Here is a 19,112-nt window from a genome sequence, read left to right as displayed (position 1 = left end):
TTAAAAGTTCTCATCTAATGGAATGCTTAAGTGCAAATAAGCAGTGGGTAAATCTGAACGTGAATTGAATCAACAAGGTTGGTGAATGCAGGACCAATAATTGCCTTCCCCATTAGCTAATGTATCTCCAGTTTCTCACCTGTCCAGGAGCTGCATTCTCACATAGGAGGGTCTCATACGCGATGGCAAACACCGGAGCGTTGTCATTGATGTCCAGTACTGTGATGGCCACAAAACCTTTTCCAATCTTTGTTGGATCCTCTGAAAAAGAGGGAGGGAGAGAAGTAGACAGTCAGGAGAGAGAGAGAGAACAAGATTTTATAATCATAGCTGGTTCCTTCAGTACTTTACTGACTTAACTTTATTAACCTTCATCCACTTACCCTACTATCAATCTTTCTCATGTCTTTTTAATTAATCACAAAGGTTGAGCGAAATGAGCTAAATGTGGCCAAAAGTGCCCATTCTAATGACATTTCCAAGGCATTCACCATCAGCTGGCATCCTTAGTTGCTCTGGTGGGGATCAACCAACATGATCAGGCAGCTAATTACGATTGGAGCGGAGCTACAGCTTACGTGAAAATGGCTAGGGAAGCGTACGGCATTGCATCCTATACCCTTTATAGTGCACTATCTAGAGCAGTGGCGGTCAGTGTCGTTTATGATGAAGGAAGATCAAAAAATATTTTATGAGCATGACCTTTTTTCTATTACAGCATATTGAATGCTCACTGCAACATCGATAGGTTTAGGTTACTACATTAATATTTTCTCGATTACCCATCATGAGGTTGTTACAACCTAGCCCATGAATGAAAGTTTACAACTTAGGTGCACAGGTCAAGAGAAAATATTGAGTAATAAAACCTTTCCAAGCCATAATCGCTACACACAGCCTATACACAATGCCATAGTCAACATAGCTACTAGAAGTAACACATTAGTAAACCTGCTACAATCATGCAGTACAGTCAACAAGCAGTTAAGCAGTTCCACCGGCAGACCACGGTGGCAATACATTTATAAAACTAAAAGCTTACCTTGACTTGGAAAAGTTCCAGTGTTGTATAGCAATAGCCAGCTAGCTAACATGGCATCCCTCTTTGTTTGAGCTGGGTGTTTGAGTAGGCTAAACTAGCTAGCTGCATTTGATAGCTAAGTAAGTGAAAAGGAAAGTGACCAAAAATAAATCACTGAAATATAGCTCTCTCTCTCTTGCTTCACCTTCATTTTTTAACAGTTTTGAACAAATTAATTTCTTCAACTATTGTCTTTCTCTCACTGAGCCAACTACTCATTTTATGCTCTGCTAGCTAGTTGTGGCTTATGCTTTCAGTCCTAGACTCATTTTATAATTATTTGATTGGGTGGACATGTCAATTCATGCTGCAAGAGCTCATATAGGTTGGAGGATATCCTCAGGAAGTTGTCATAATTACTGTCTAAGTCTATGAAAGGGCGTGAGAACCAAGATCCTCCTAGGTTTTCTCCTGAAGTCAATATACCCAGAGGAGGACAGAAACTAATTGTCCTCTGGCTACACCATGGTGCTACCCTACAGAGTGTGGTTAAGGCTACTGTAGACCTTAATTGCAGAACAGTGTTTTAATCAATTATTTGGTGTACGTGTCTTTGGACTATCATTAATGTTGACAATTGCTTTATCAAATCGATTAACTATGTTTAATTATTACGATGATTAAATTAATCCTGTAACAATCAACTCATCAGCAATCTTGGGGAAAAAGTTTATTTACAGAGTTAGCGTTTTTCAAATGAACTCTTAGATATAAATATATCTGACATTAGTCATTAATTGTTTACCTTCTATTAGCCTCATTCTGAATGTCGCAAAATCCTTGGATATTTGCACGAACCCTGGCATAAATGATGAATCAGCGATATACAAATTGGCTTAATTATTTAATTACTAACTAAATAATCACACAGAATTACATAAACACAAACAGAATAGGTTACACATTGATTACTACATACTGCAATGAAAAGTCCCTAGGGGGAAAGGGGCGTTCCCTCCTTTTTTCGTAATATCTGTGCTCACATAGGCATGGCCTATCACTTGGTTAAGACTTCATATGAAAAACAATTCTCTAATTTTGAAGACTAACATCACATCTTCTCACAAATAGATTAGTATTTAATCATGTCAGTTCCCCAACATTTGAATGAGAATCTGATCACTGAGAATTATACACATTCAGAGATACAGTTATGTTGTTCTACTGTCCTTAGTTACATTGCAAATTATTAATACATTCAACAGGATTGTTCTTTAAATACCCACAGACCATTCCAAATGTTTGGATTAGAGAAATACTGTTTAATTATTCAACCTTTTCGATGTTACCTTACCGCAACATCTCTCTGTGGTAAAAAAAGGGATTTAACGTCCATTTCTGAGAGTGGGAGAGAGCGTTTTCCTGGAGGTATTTATGACTGTCATAAAACTGTGGAGAGAGAGCCCCAAAGGGTAAGTCATGACAAGTGACGTGAATTATTAAAAGGATAACTTTTGAAATTCACTGAGGAGGATGGTCCTCCCCTTCCTCCTCTGAGGAGCCTCCACTGATAGAGTCCACCTCTGGTCAAAAATAGTGCAGTATATAGAATAGCCTAACATGCTGACCAGACCGGACACAATCAATGTTATTGCACCCACACTGCTCGCGCGCGCCAACGAGCGTCTGCGACGCCAAGGGCTAAAATAGAAGTCATTCCTATTTCTGACACAGATCGTTTATAGAAGCAGGTACCCACGTGCCATCTCCTCATTGGTTATAGCCACGTGGGTGATTGAAAGACGTACTTTGTTGCAGGTTGTAGTGGTAATACAATGAAAGTTTAGATGCGATCACCATATAAGTTCAAAGATGAAAAAGCCTGGAAGGAAGAGAGATGACTAGAAATTATTCGGTTGGCCATTTTAAGTGTGGATTAATTGTCGGAGTAGAGGTCCTTGTGCATTTCAGGTAAAATAACAACTCAATGTTTATATCCCAGGACAAATTAGCTAGCAACAGCAAGCTAGCTAAATAGGACAAATTAACGTTAGCTAGCAAGTGTGAGTGCTAACTAGCTAAATTGCCATACATGTTTAATGCTTTTTAACCTGTCTCTAAAATAATTTCATTGGTTCAGAGTTTGTTTTGATATTTTAACCTGCGCGTCGTGATCGCGTTTGGTGTGTGGGGCAAAATACATTTATGCATGATAGCACACGATGGCGCAAGCGTGCAGCCGGTTTGGTTTCGGTGTAAGTGACTGTGTAGTAGCACTGGCCATCCTGTACCACAGGCTCTGACACAAATGCAGCACTGAATAAAAGGCTGGCTTCTGAAAGCCAGGATGGACAATGATTTATCCTGCCGTCAGCAGCCACGTTGACAGCAGAGACGACCTGTTGGCCGAAATTTGGGGACGGCTGATTTGGTAATAAAGAGGACGCGTGGTACCCCGGGGCACAGACTTGTTGGCATTGGCGTCTTTAGAGCAAGTCGGACCGCGGCTCAAATGCATGAAGAAGTGCTTCTCTCCCCTCTTTTGTTACAAAAGCCCATTTTACTCTAAAAAGCGTAATACGGCGCCCTGGGCTCTGAGAGAGACTGCCTAGACATCAGATTCTATAGCTGCTGCTTTCCACTGTAAAGAGAATAGAAGTGTGTCAGAGGACAATGTCTCCTCAGTGAAGGGCTGTTGAAACATTTTGCACAGTTAATATTAATGTTTACTATGTGTTACTCTATTGAGAGTAACAAGGAATCATTCGTGTTAGGCTTATATTTGTGCTTGAATCACAATGCATTTACTTGAGTGATGAAAATTACCATGTTTGGTTTCGTGACTATTTATGCATTGAGTGCAAGACTGATACAATGACAATTTGATGTACATTTTATCTTCATTGTGGTTTTAAACTCATACGGATTATAGTTACTTAGTAGAGTAACTAGTATGTCGTTTAATGGAGCTTGTGAGATGATTGCTGCCCATTGTGTCTGCGTGGACAGAGTGGGCCAGGGGGGATGAGCGAGCGCCTTTGTCCTTGAAGCCGTGGAGGGATGAGTCAAAGGCTTCATGGCACCTCTCCTCACATTAGCATTGTTCACTAGTGGATTTACCATCGCCTGCGCCTGCCCTTAGTCAGCAGCTCGCTCCTCACACATGACATGACTCACGGACACCCAGAGGTCACAGTGACCGCCATAGGTCAGAATTAACATTCGGCTCCATCGCAGAAGGGACTACAATACTTTATGCAGGGCCTTTATAAAACACTGACTAGTCTGATTTTGAGGCCTGATGTGGAAAGTTGTGTGTGTGTGCTCTTACGGCTCTCCATGGCGAGTATGGTAAGGTTGTGGACAGAATTGACCTCTCGGTCCAGGGGCTTGGCAGTACTGATGACCCCACTCAGAGCATCCACATTGAAGATACGCTCCAGGTCTGTGTTTCTATCTATGGAGTACCTGGAGACAGACACACCGATCCACAGTCAGTAAGTCAGACAGACAGACATAGCTATGATGAGGTATTTTCCTTTTGTAGAAAGTTCGTATTGATTTTAAATTATTAACTGTATCTTTGAAACCCTTTTGGAGGAATAAGAACTTTGTACCGTCAAAACGTGCCAAATGAACAATTTAAGAGTGGATTTTGGATTCAGTCCATTGGTACAGACCATTACTGAGCTGTCAACATGTGGAATGATGTAGTTTTCATATCCATTTATAATGCTAGATAAAAGAATCATGTTAAACTATGAATAAGAGATCTATACATCTTCAATGTTTAGATTTAGAGAACTGCTCTCAAAGTTTTTTTAAGATTGAAGTTAGACAGAGATGGGTTAACTCTGAACACAGAACAAACACTATCTATTCCTATACAGCAGCTCACATGTCTGGACAAAATTACATCTTCAATAAGCCTATATTCAAAGGGAATTATTCAATGTAATTTTACTCAATATAATTGGTTGCATTAGTTCCACAATAATTTAAATGTTACCATTAGTAGGGCCATTTTATGCCAGACTACAAAAGATGCTGAGACACACCACAACCACAATGGCTGAGTAATTCCATTTTCTGATTCACATTACGAACAAATTACTAAGGGTCCTAGCATGAATACCACCACACAACACTTTTAATTTTCAATTAATACATAACGGGAGGGAGTCTCATGAGTGACATGGGGCAGATTGCGTTTATGAGTGGTTGCCAATAAAAAAAATATGTAACAAAAAAAAAGCCATGTAGCTGGTACAGACGGTTGACCCTTCTGGGGGATTGCCCTTCGCTTGTTGATGACATTTCACTTTTGAAAATGTTGCATTCCCTCAAAAACCACAATACCATCTTCAGCTTTAGTGCGTGTCACACAGTCACAGAGGAAGTTTAGAACGCATGGTGTCAGTGGTTTAAATGTCAGTGTGTTGCGTAGGTGGTGCTTAAATGTGTCACTACTGAGATGTGAGAAGGTGAACGTGTATTTACAGTCCTACTCTAAAGGTGTTTGGACCTCCTGTCAACCTGACGGTGTAGCAACATGTTGAAAATAATTGGTGAAAGGACATTGAATAGGGCCAAGCTGGGTATAGTTGTTTTAGGAAACAGGTGCCACTACAGAAATTGGCTGGGACAACAGAGAGATTGGCTGTGATGGTGTGTAATAACTGGAGAGCTGGGCTCTACCTGATGGCACTGTTGGAGGTGTCCGGATCGTGCGCGGAGACCCTCCCGATGGAGGTGCCAACTTTGGCGTCCTCAGAGATCACCATCCTGCTGAGCTGTGTCGAGAACACAGGCGACTCGTTCACGTCCTTCACCGTCACCTTGACCGACGTTGTGTCGCTGAACGAACCCAGGTGCACGAACACAGGGTCGATGTTCCGATTGGTGGCTTCGATTCGCACATTAAAGCTGTTCTTGGTCTCAAAGTCTAACGGCTGAACAAGTAAGACCAATAAAGAGAGACAAATATTAAAAAGGAGAAAATAAAAAGCTATTTCATATTAATAAAAAAAACATAGTTGAAGTCGGAAGATTACATACACTTAGGTTGGAGCCGTTAAAACTTGTTTTTCAACCACTTCACACATTTCTTGTTAACAACACTATGGTTTTGGCAAGTCGGTTAGGACATCTACTTTGTGCATGACACAAGTAATTTTTCCAACATTTGTTACAGACTGATTATTTCACTTATAATTCACTGTATCACAATTCCAGTGGGTCAGAAGTTTACATACACTCAGTTGACTGCGCCTTTAAACAGCTTGGAAAATTCCAGAAAATTATGTCATGGCTTTAGAAGCTTCTGGCTAACTGACATCATTTGAGTCAATAGGAGGTGTACCTGTGGACGTATTTCAGGCCCTACCTTCAAACTCAATGCCTCTTTGCTTGACATCATAGAAAAATCTAAAGAAATCAGCCAAGACCTCAGACAAAATAATTGTAGACCTCCACAAGTCTGGTTCATCCTTGGGAGCAATTTCCAAATTCCTGAAGGTACCACATTCATCTGTGCAAACAATAGTACGCAAGTATAAACACCATGGAACTATGCAGCCGTCATACCACTCAGGAAGGAGACGCGTTCTGTCTCCTAGAGATGAACGTATTTTGGTGTGAAAATGCAAATCAATCCCAGAACAACAGCAAACAACTTTGAAGATTCTAGAGGAAACAGGTACAAATGTATCTATATCCACAGCAAAGCGAGCCCTATATCGACATAACCTGAAAGGCTGCTCAGCAAGGAAGAAGCCACTGCTCCAAAACCACCATAATTAATCCAGACTATGGTTTGCAACTGCACATGGGGACAAAGATCGTACTTTTTGAAGAAATGTCCTCTAGTCTGATGGGAAAAAAACAGAACTATTTGGCCATAATGACCCTCGTTATGTTTGGAGGAAAAAGGGGGAGGATTGCAAGCCAAAGAACACCATCCCAACCATGAAGCACAGGGGTGGCAGGAGTGAAGCACGGGGGTGCAACATCATGTTGTGGGGGTACTTTGCTGCAGGAGGGACTGGTGCCAAAATAGATGGCATAATGAGGTAGGAAAATGATGTGGAGATATTGAAGCAACATCTCAAGACATCAGACAGGAAGTTAAAGATTGGTCGCAAATGGGTCTTCCAAATGGACAGTGACCCCAAGCATACTTCCAAAGTTGTGGCAAAATACTGTAGCTCAAGGACAACAAAGTCAAGGTATTGGAGTGGCCATCACAAAGCTCCGACCTCAATCCTATAGAAAATCTGTGGCGGAACTGGAAAAGCGTGTGCGAGCAACGCCTACAAACCTGACTCAGTTACACCAGCTCTGTCAGGAGGAATGGACCAAAATTCACCCAACTTATTGTGGGAAGCTTGTGGAAGGCTACCTCAAACGTTAGACCCAAGTTAAACAATTTAAAGGCAATGCTACCAAATACTAATTGAGTGTATGTAAACGTCTGACCCCCTTGGAATGTGATGAAAGAAATAAAAGCTGTAATAAATAATTATCTCTACTATGATTCTGACATTTCACATTCTTAAAATAAAATGCTGATCCTAACTGACCTAAGACAGGGAATTTTTACTAGGATTAAATGTCAGGAATTGTGAAAAACTGAGTTTAAATGTATTTGGCCAAGGTGTATGTAAACTTCCGACTTAAACTGTAGTTTAGGAGTATAGGTCTGCCGGATTCCAGATATCAACAGAGTGACTTTCCAATCAAGGTAAAGCATGTCCTGATTGGCTAGTTTATAAGCACTGGCCACATTTGCTATAAATGGTGAGGGCATAGCCATAAAGATACTGTATTTGTATGCGCATTGCTCATGCCAACATGGCCTCGTGGTACACAAGTATATTGAAGAAATACAACAACCCTATCCAACCTTGCACATAATCAGACTCTCACAAATTTCATCCAGACGTTTTTATATTGAATTACTGTGTAGTGTGAAAGCTAGCTATTGATTGCAAGAAAAGGCACACAACACATCACGTTGAAAGGCATTTAAAAATGTGAGTGTTTAGAAGGTATATTGTCATATTTTTGGCTTATTGACTCACAGTTGTAGCCCTAGGACATTGATGTGACACATTTATTGTCTGTGTTTATTGTCTGTATGACTTTCCACTCTGTGGTACTCGTCGATGACTGGTGATGGTGAAAACAAACAAAATATCAGATTGAACCCTGTGACAACTGGCTTGGGGCCAACAATAGCTCTCACACCTACAAAGTCTCATGGCGGCCAGTCTCAAATTCTTGAGTGGCCTGGGGATATCTTTTTAAACCTTCAAAAAACACTAAAATAGTCTACAAGTAAATAAACTATTGACATAGCAGTAATGTTTTATATTTCGACCACTAAGTAAAAAGTAAGAAAAGTTTGAGTGCTATAGGCTATAAAATAAAAGCCATTATAATTGGTCAACTGAAAAAAAACATGCCTATAATGCAATTGAAGTTAGACATCAAAGCATTGATATTACACAACTCTGCTTCACCATAGCATCCCATCACATTCTCAGGGTGAGTCATCATCTTTGGACAGTGCAAGGCCATGGACAGACAGAGATCGATGGAAACGGACGAAAGATATGCATTCGTCACTATCTGTTTTTGTCCACAAAAAGCTTGACTTGACAAAGTCAGAAGTGTTGCATGCGTAAAAACAACATTGTCCATCAATGTATGAGCTCCATAGAAATTATTTTTTGGACGGATACAAAATCTCTGCATGTGTACCTTTTGAAGGATGATAACGCCCTCTTGCGTGTCCTCATCTGTGGTGATTTTGAACAACCCAGGTCCGTCCTCAATGATCCTATACTCCATCTCTGCGTTGGGGCCTATGTCTGCATCCACAGCCTTGACCCTGGCCACCACGGATGCCACAGGCAAGGACTCCAGCACAGTGTACTGATAGTTCTCTGGATGAAAGAGGAGTAGTGGTTAGAGATGAGGTGGTTTCCATACTCCTTAGCAGCTCATATTTATATTGCCCCCAGCTGCCTTTGATTTCGCTCTCTCACAATGACTGGTAAAAAAGCAAATTAATGGATTCGTTTTTTTTTCTCAATTTATAAGAGGAAATAGTGACTAATTATTTTCAATGAGTAGTTTTATATTGAATAGATTTATGGTGGTAAGGGCAAATATTTTTTTCTTGAACATACAACTTTTAGAACAATGGAGTTGTTTGTATTCACATGAAAATGTATTACACATTCTGACACATTCACAATCCATGCTACATGAAACATAATATTTCTTGACCAAAGTGAGTGGAATAATCCCCGATCCGTGCATAATACAGTTGAAGTTGGAAGTTACACCTTGGCCAAATACATTTAAACTTTAAAAAGTTTTTCACAATTTCTGACATTTAATCCTAGTAAAAATTCCCTGTCTTAGGTCAGTTAGGATCACCACTTTATTTTAAGAATGTGAAATGTCAGAATAACAGTAGAGAGAATGGTTTATTTTGGGCTTTTATTTCTTTCATCACATTCCCTGTGGGGACTGTTGCGTCCGTCGTTGAATGAAAGAGACAAAGTGCAGCGTGGAAGGTTTTCATGATATTTAATACTGAAACCGCCAAAACAACAAAATAAACAAACGTAAAGTTCTGCAGGGCTAGACAGCAACTGTGGAAAACCAAGATCACACAAACTCAGGTGGAAAACCGAGTATGATTCCCAATCAGGGACAACGATAGACAGCTGCCTCTGATTGGGAACCTTACCTGGCCAAAAAAGAAATAGAAAACTAGAATGCCCACCCAAATCACACCCTGACCTAACCAAATGGAGAAATAAACAGGCTTTCTAAGGTCAGGGCGTGACAGTAGGACAACAGTGCTTGGTTAAAGCGGCCGGTCAGTAGGACTATCAGAGGTAAAGCAATTGCCGGAGCCACAGATTATCATGAGAAGCACCTCACGCCTTTGAATCCCAACACCTGGCCTGGAACCCATTATTGGGCTGTGAAATAGGCTGATGACAAAAAAAATGTGCCTAATCGTTGTATCTACATTCTCCCCTCACTCCCTGCTCTGACATGGAGTGAGGGGAGGAGAGTTTTATACTTCCTAGGGTATCCTACATTTGAAGCCTTTGATCAAAAAAGTAATACATGTGCTGTGAACACCCCGATCAGATGGAGAGATACACAATGTTTAGCGAAATTACACATATGCATGAAAGGGGTACTGTGGTGAAATGAATCTGCAATATAAAGTATAGCCTACATTTTCACTCAAAGCTTTCTCCCCAAAACTGTCATTGTGAATGAGAGTGATTTTAGAGATTCATGTCAAACCGCCACAATAGTGAGACTGAGATGACAGTGAATTCAGGGGTTCAGGGCATTGTCTGAGAGGGAGAGAGACACAGTAGATTGAATGTTGTCAGTGTCAGTGATGCACAGAGCATAAAGGACTCAGTCTTACTGCGAGAGAAGTGTGGCGGGTTGTCGTTGACGTCGGTGAGAGTGATCGTGACAGAGGTGGTGCCTGAAAGGCCGCCCATCTGGCCCACCATGTCTTTGGCCTGGATGACCAAAACGTATTGGTCTTTCATCTCTCGGTCCATGTTGGGCAGCGCTGTCCGGATGATGCCTGGAGAGGAGAAAGAGGGCGGTTCAGAGATAGAGAGAGGGATGACAGGAAAGGGGAGAAATGGATGACAAGATTGGAGAGAGAGGAGGGAAGGACATGAGTGGATAGAGAGAGGGGTGACAACAGGGGGATGATTTTTGTACGGAGAGCTAAGGGGTGAAAGTATAGTTTCTCATAGCAACATTGTGAACAGAGCCTGGAGACTTGACAAAAGGATGCATAAAATTCACAAATTAAGCCTGGGATCACTGAGGAAAAACATTGTTGAGGTATTTAGACCAACTGCCTAAGACTGTTAAGTGTTTTCTTTTCTCTCTCTGTCTTTCTTTATCAATGCCATTAAAGCGTGCAGGCTGAAAAGTGTTATTGGCCAGTCTAAGTAAATGGCTCAATTAGTGAAATTATACGCCGCTGTCCACCTCTTTATCTGAGGCATCTGCCATGCTCTCGCTACGCCATAATGATAGTCAATAAAGCCAAGTAGTTGTCAATATCCATACAGAACAAACTAATGAATAGTGGGTGAAGTTTTCCTAACGGGAGAACCACAGCTGCTTCTTCTTCAATGCGTCGAGAAGCTGATTTATTTTTAACTCCTGATGCATTCATGTTCATCAAAGTATCTGTCTACTGTATGTGTGGATGTGTGGATCAGATCCATCCATCTGCTCCTATATCCTAGCTGTATATCCCTTTCCTCCATCCATCCACTCATTCATTGATTCATCAGGTTTGCTGCTAGTTTCTCCCACTGTGTAACCCTGTAGCCAATTAAAGAGCATCAATAGTGCTCTAGTGGCAGCTGCTGTGACACCTGTGAACCCTGTTTGCTGACATGCATGAGAGAGCTAGCTTCAAGCCATCAATCCAACAGAGGTCCATCAAACCAGGCTAGGTAAAAAATGAACGAAACATTCCTTGTTCTCTCAATCAATCAAAATTATTTATAAAGCCCTTTTTACATCAGCAGATGTCACAAAGTGCTATACAGAAACCCAGCCTAAAACTCCAAACAGCAAGCAATGCAGATGTAGGAGCACGGTGGCTTGGAAAAACTGTGGTAGAGAGAGTTTTGAAAACAGCAGGTCTGGGACAAGGTAGCACTTCCAGTGAACAGGTCAGGGTTCCATTGCCGCAGGCAGAAGAGTAGAAACTGGAGTAGCAGCATGACCAGGTGGACTGGGGACAGCCAGTTAGTTCTGAGGCATGGTCCAAGGGCTCAGGTCCTCCAAGAGGGAGAGAGAGAGAATTAGAGGGAGCATACTTAAATTCATACAGGACACCAGAAAAGACAGGAGAATAACACCAGATGTATCAGACTGACCATAGCCCCCCGGCACATAGACTATTGCAGCATAGATACTGGAGGCGGAGACAGGGAGGGTCGGGAGACATCGTGGCCCCGTCCGACGAACCCCCCAGACAGGGCCAACCAGGCAGGATATAACCCCACCCACTTTGCCAAACCAGCGCACACCACCAGAGGGATATCAACAGACCACCAACCTACTACCCTGAGACAAGGCTGAGTATAGCCCTCGAAGATCTATTCCACCACACAGGCCGAGGGGGCGACAAACTGGACAGAATGATCAGGTCAGGGACTCAACCCACTCAAGTAACGCACCCCTCCTAGGGACGGCATGGAAGAGCACTAGTAAGCCAGTGACTCAGCCACTGAAATAAGGTCAGAGGCAGAAATCCCAATGGAGAGAGGGGAACAGGCCAGGCAGAGACAGCAACGGTGTTTCGTCACTCCAGTGCTTTTCCATTCACCTTCGCACCCCTGGGCCAGTGCACACCAGACTTCACGCTGGACCTACTAAAGAGATGAGTCTTCAGTAAAGATTTAAAGGTTGAGACTGAGTCTGCGTCTCTCACATGGATAGGCAGACCATTCCATAAAAATTTAGCTCTATAGGAGCAGCGCCACTCTGGCTCCCGAGTAGCGCAGCGGTCTAAGGCACTGCATCTCAGAGCAAGAGTCATCACTGTAGTCCCTGATTGGGAGTCTCGTAGTGCCACACACAATTGGCCCAGCGTCGTCCAGGTTTGGCTGGGGTAGGCCGTCATTGTAAATAAGAATGTGTTGTTAATAACTGACTTGCCTAGTTTAATAAAACGGGAGAAAGCCCTACCTCCGCTGTTTGCTTAGAAATTCTAGGGACAACACAGAGACAAAGAACAAAGTTCTAACTTGAAAGAACAAAACAGTCTTAAAAATTTCTGAAGAAGTTGGCTGTTATAAAAAGTTGGCTAATGGCCACCAAACCACCCCGCCCCAAAATAAACAACAGGGGCTTCCCAAAAAACTTTAAATGAAGCCAGTAAGAAAAGAGGTTGTGTTTGAAACTGGGAGTAAACTAAGTGAATCATCTCACTAAGCAAAGAAATGCTTCACATCTCTGTTAACCCCGCACCATGACCGTGTCATTCGTGGGGAGAGCCGATGATTAAAATCCTTCTGTGGCTGTTACGGCATGGCCCCGCATCGGCATTGTACCGTGTGTCCCTGTGCAGCCGGAAAAGACACATTATAGTAGCCGCTCATTTCCTCTGCTGGCGGCAGAGGGGTAGGCCACTCTCCCTGTATAAAGCCTAGGATCCTTGATATTTGTCTAGGGAATAGGAAATAAAAGTGTGGGGACTGGAGCGCTTTGCTAGGATAGGAGCCCCTCTGACCTACCATCCGTGTAGCTATGAGAGGTATCGATGAAGGTGATGGACACTTAAACAAGAGTGGTAGGTCAGAGGGTCCACTTACACCCAATTGTTCCACGTAAGATAAAAACAGGCCATATAGAGTACACTGGGAATTGTACAACATCCGAGCCAGGTGGTTGACTTTTAATTTGTCCATGAAAAGCCACCTTCTATGCATACTCTACATCTAACTCTTATCTTTTGAAAGATTCCAACCCAGAGCACAGATACATATTTGAATAGAAATGTATCTCACTCATTGTAACGTCTCCTTCCAGACTCTCAAACACGTAGATCCCCTGAACGCAGCTCACTCTCTAGATCCCAATCACCTGAATTCTGATCACCTGTTCACACACCTGTATGTCATTATCTTACACTATTTAGTTTAGTTCTTTGCACCCCATCATGAGGTATTCTTTGTTTTGTGACACATCTCTATTACGGAGCTCTGTTTTTCCTGTAATTTACTTCTCCCGTGTATGATAGTTTTGCCTGCCTCAATAATGATGCCTTTTTGCCTATTCCCTGCCTGTACTTTTCCTATCGGATTTCCTGTTATAAACCTATTGCCTGATCTCCCGGAAGACGTTACTAGCCTTTTCCCTGCCTGTACTGTTGCCTTTTTGGTCCCCTGTGTATGACCTTTGATGGGGTCAAATTGGGGTCATGATAGGGGCTGCACCAAATGTTTAATATATTATAATAATTGACTATGCTTATGTATGTTGCTATGGGACCCTCCTCCACATTTATAGGGTCCTAGACTACAGATTAACAGTATATGTATTGTAAGCTTTAACATTGTTTCACAGTTATTTTCTAGTCTCTGAATCTTATAAAGAAACGGTCTGTGAGAAAAGCAACTCAAAGATAAACACAGAACCCTGCAGGGGAAAGAGATAAGAGACTAGTAAGACATACCACTATAAATCAACCTGGAGAGTGGACATTTACTGCTAAGCAATTAGATAACGCTGAAACTATGTTTGTATAGCTGTGGATGCATGGGCTTGGTCTCATGAGTAGAAGGTATTGACGTAGGCAGTTACATCACAGGGGGTTGACAACAAGCATGATAAAAGCAACTTGGGACTTTTCCTATTTGGCAGAACTCAGGAGAGACATGAGTTGTATGTGTGATGTTTGATCTTTGATTTCTGTCTACAGCTGTATTTTGATTAAAATTGTTATGATTCATAAGTGCATATTTTGAGTGTTCGTTATTTGTTAAGTAAAAAGCCGTGCACAGAAAAACTGAACCAACACCTTCTGCCTGCCCCTGGACCGAGTTACCTGCCTCCTCCTGTGGTCCTTTACAATAAACACCTGCTGCGCCCTGCGCTTGAAACCAGCTCTCTGTCTCCCATTGTGTTCATTACACTCATACTGTGAAAGATTCCCAGACGGAACTAGTATCAGCTGAGTCATCATTCGCCACCTTGACTCTGTGTGATACGTTAAATGTCCCATCTCTTGGTGGTCTGGATGTGGTGTAACATTCAACTGTCATGACGTTGGCTTGGGGGTTGGTTTATGACTGTCATAAATAACTCTTCCCCCCTTTTTCCTCTCTCTACCCTACTAAGGTTACATTTGCAAAACCCCTTGGTTAACATAGAGATTCTGGGAACGTCAGAATGTGGGGGGAAATTAACTATATTCTGGTAATCCGAACAATTGAACATATGCAGTGGTACTTAATGAATATGATGTCAGTTCGGTTGTCATCTGAGACATTCTCATCAATGATAAGATTACATAAACTCCACAATGGAAAGTCTATACATCAGAGTTATCAGATTCACATGGAATTGTTGTTTCTATTTAAAAGTTTGAATATGACATTATTTGTGATGGGATGAAATGTGGTTTTAGCTTCTAAAATGTGAGATGTGGGTTTTCATTAGTTAGGGTCTGTCACGCCCTGGCCTTAGTTATCTTTGTTTTCTTTGTTATTTTGGTTAGGTCAGGGTGTAACATGGGGGATTTATGTGTTTTTTTCTGGTCTAGGGTATGTTTATGGGGCTGTTTCCTTTCTAGGTAGTTTGTAGGTCTATGGTTGCCTAGATTGGTTCTCAATTAGAGGCAGATGTCTATCGTTGTCTCTGATTGGGAACCATATTTAGGCAGCCATATTCTGTGGGTATTTGTGGGTGATTGTTTCCTGTCTTTGTGTTATCTGCGCCAGATAGGACTGTTTCGGGTTTTGCCACGTTTGTTATTTTGTATTTGTGTAGTGTTCACGTTATCATCTTTTATTAAACATGTTGAAGACAAACTACGCTGCATTTTGGTCCTCCTCTCCTTCGACGGAAGAAATCCATTACAGGGCTGCTCACTCAGTGGCCCACCCACGTGAAGAGACAGAGGTTGTAACCTTTTCACACACCCCCTCTTCCTTCCTATATAAGCTCTTGACTACAACATAACTATCTGTTCCGCAGATGTGAGGATGACGATCCCATGTCAGAATGGTTCAGAAAAAAACTACAGAATGAAGCCAACATCAGCATGAGCTTTGGTTGCGAATGGTATGAACTTTGAACTCTTAATCACAACAGAAGTGATACCCCCTAGCCGTTGAGTTAGCGACCACAGCTGCAAACGCAGGTTAGGAAGGAACAGACAGAGTATCCCGTATCCAATTTACCAGCAGAGACATTCTTCAAAGGACAGAGGACTCGGTTTGGCAACACGGCCTTCGACCTACCACCAACCTACTGAAGCGCAGCTCAGAGTAAATATTTGTTGCATTTTCCTTTTCCAAATGGGCGGTAATTTAGAATGCATAAGATACTGTATTTATGATAGCACAGCTTCTTACCTTTGTTCCCCCAGTCTCCCGCTCTTTCACTCAAACCCACCCCTTTTCCTTTGTGTAACAAGCTGTCATATCTGTTCCGCCCGCTAGGGACGTTTCCTATGACGTAAAGAATTATCCAGGGATAATTAATTCTTTGTATATGTTATTCTGTGTGATTAGTTAGGTATTTAGTAAATAAATAATTAAACCCAATTTTGTATTGCTGATTCAACTTGTTAGCCAGGATTCTTGCAGATGACCAAGAATTTACAACTTTCAGAATATGAGACTGAAGTAAGATGACGATTAATGTTGACTGCTATTGATGTAAAATATTGCTAAATCTTTAAGAGTTTATTCGGAAGATAACAGCTCTATAAATATTATTTTGTGGTGCCCGACTCTCTAGTTAATTACATTTACATGATTAGCTCAATCAGGTGATATTAATTACGGATAAATTATTTTATATAATAGCATGTCATAGCAATTAATCCGGCATAGCCAAAGACACGACACAACAATTATGTAACATTACGAAACGCAGATAATTGTGACTCATCTTCAGTAACATTACTGTTATGTTTGAAATACAGGAGGAAATGCTACTGTATATGCAAAATCTGATGAAGGGGTTGAGATAATGGATTTTTTGCCAAGCTATAGTATTGCACACTAAGTGGCATAACGATATGTGAGGCCAGATTTATACCTACCCTGAGCTGTAATGGCCTCCCGTCACTGGAGTGGATAGTACTGTACAAGGATCTCCGTCAGAGGCGATTCACAATTTTGTGTGTGTGCGTGGGTTAGTGTCATGACTTGTACAGATTAGAAAACACCTTGAGTAGAAAGCTCCCAAAAGGCCCTTCCAATATTTTAATCAGAACGGGATTACCAGGTTTTGGAACCATCTCCCAGTCTCTGTATTTGGTATCTTAGCGCTGAGAAAACAGTTGGGGAACAGCTAGACTGGCATTGGCCTTGTCCCTTATTTGAGCATTTTACATTTGATTAAATGATCTCCTTCATCATGACCAGAGGAGCTGAAAAAGATGATGGTGAAGCTCTAAACACTGTCATCACAGAAGTAGCGTACATCAAATTGAAATGCATGCAGGCCCACTCTTAAAAAAAACTTTAAACATAATGAATCCTCGCACAGACACCTGGCCTTTCCGCTCCCACCCGTCGTTAGAACAGAGGTCTGAGGCAAGCAGACATGTCAGGCATTGCCGATGTGCTCGTGTGCTCATCTCTGCCCTAAGGTGTACAAAACTGTGTGTGTGTCCGAGGACTTGCATGCATTTGTGTATGTGTGTTTTGCAGGGAGGTGTGCATTATTAATCCCCCTTAGTTATGGTCCATTTCTACTAATGCCATTCAAAAATGCCAAATGAGTATCATAGAAACAGTAGACGGACTAGACAGTCATTCATAGCTACATTTATTCATTGGGTCTTTCATCAATTACCCACATGCAGGCCTCAACGCCTAGCAGTGCACCACTTTTTGATTTCACCTTCAAACTCAAGTGTCCTATTTCCTGAGCTACATTACAAAATGGAGGCTTAATAAGCCATGCATTACATTTACAGCTTGACAATTATTGAAGCTATTCAGGATTAAACACCTTTTCCCCAAGGGCACCTTGCGGAATCAACTTGCGATTAAAGACTCCCAGTAAAGGGACTTGCCTGATCAAAGTGAGCCAGGATTCAAACCCTCCAAGTCACATTTGACATTGTCCACCTCCCTGACAACTATTCCTCAACCACTTAATCACTTGTGGTGCAGTATTACTGTGTAGCTCGAGCTCAAGAAGTGCATTTCAGCACGAGCACTTTGTCAAAGCTAAGGCACAGCTTGTTTCAATGAATTAGTCTAATTAGTAGTTTGCAGTCATAGAAACAGCATTCACCTCTGGTCTTTTCTTCACAGGTAGCCACATTTAAATGTATTGTAAATACATTTTCTTGTGTCCTGTGCCAGACACAATTTGTTTGATTTAGCTTTGCAGTATGTACTGTATGTCCTCCATGTTGTGTCTGCACATGTAAAGTGCATACAAATTCTGTTCAAATATGCTAAAGTTAAGGTGCCACTCGAAATACATTTTCACAGAAATATCCACAGCAAAAACATAGTCTGTTCTGGCTTTCCAGGAAGTGAAAGTGTACTATTACACTGAAGAGTAGTCTTTCTTCATTGCACTTTCTACACTATGTAGCCACTTCAGTAATCACAACCGCTTTATGGGGTAGACATGCTGCTTAAACATCACCTTAAGCAAATGTCGGCTCTCGCTCTGATTAGTATTGATGTCACAAATTCTCAGTTGAGACTTATTGCGGAGCTGAAGTAGTCTCGCTAACTTTGTTAAAGATCATTTTGAGGACGCATTCAAGTAGTCAAATTTCCATCAATCTTGTTCCCCGCGCAGATTAATGTGCTTCCAATGTCTGCTAGTCTGAACTTCCTGAAAGCATTTGGTATTAAATCAGGGGACTGGCTTGATGCTACTTGCCCACCCAGTCTGACTTATTAAAAGTTAACTTTTAATAAGTCAGTGAGTTCACGTATTGTCTATAAGTCTGTCTGACTTATAACACCTCAGCATGTAAGCAGATCTCCCCTGGATGTGTTGCAGGAAGATTAGCCAAAAATAATGGAACTATGCCCAAACTTCTTTTTTCTTCCCAGTGCTTTGCATGAGGCTAGCGTCCCCCACAGTGAGGCGGTGGCTAATGAGCCAACTAGCTATCTGTAGCCGAGGACAACAGCTGTACACTCCAACGAAGCACCCCAAGAGTCAGAACAACTACTTCACATCCCAGCATTGTTATGCAGTTCCATTGCTTTATATTTGGCGAATTAAACAAAAAAAAACAAATATATATTCTTGAGTTTAGAGAATGTAGATGGAAAATTATCTCGCATTGAAT

General features: G+C 41.7%; 1 protein-coding gene across 1 annotated transcript in view; it reads right to left on the bottom strand.

The window, feature by feature from the left end:
• The window catches only part of LOC110535674 (cadherin-7-like), a 94,156-nt gene that overhangs the window by 52,933 nt on the left and 22,111 nt on the right, over positions 1–19,112 (bottom strand). Inside the window, exons 5-9 of the mRNA XM_090189051.1 lie at positions 10,491–10,658; positions 8,786–8,970; positions 5,720–5,973; positions 4,353–4,489; positions 140–261 (exon numbers count right to left, since the gene is read on the bottom strand). Coding sequence (XP_090045177.1) covers positions 140–261; positions 4,353–4,489; positions 5,720–5,973; positions 8,786–8,970; positions 10,491–10,658 — 866 coding nt within the window. The remainder of the gene's footprint in view (positions 1–139; positions 262–4,352; positions 4,490–5,719; positions 5,974–8,785; positions 8,971–10,490; positions 10,659–19,112) is intronic.

This window comes from Oncorhynchus mykiss, chromosome 11 (genome assembly GCF_057628025.1).
Source record: "Oncorhynchus mykiss isolate SJ-2025 chromosome 11, ASM5762802v1, whole genome shotgun sequence".
Classification (NCBI taxonomy): domain Eukaryota; kingdom Metazoa; phylum Chordata; class Actinopteri; order Salmoniformes; family Salmonidae; genus Oncorhynchus; species Oncorhynchus mykiss.
Note: the sequence above shows the minus strand (reverse complement) of the source record. Positions and strands in the feature narration are given on the sequence as shown.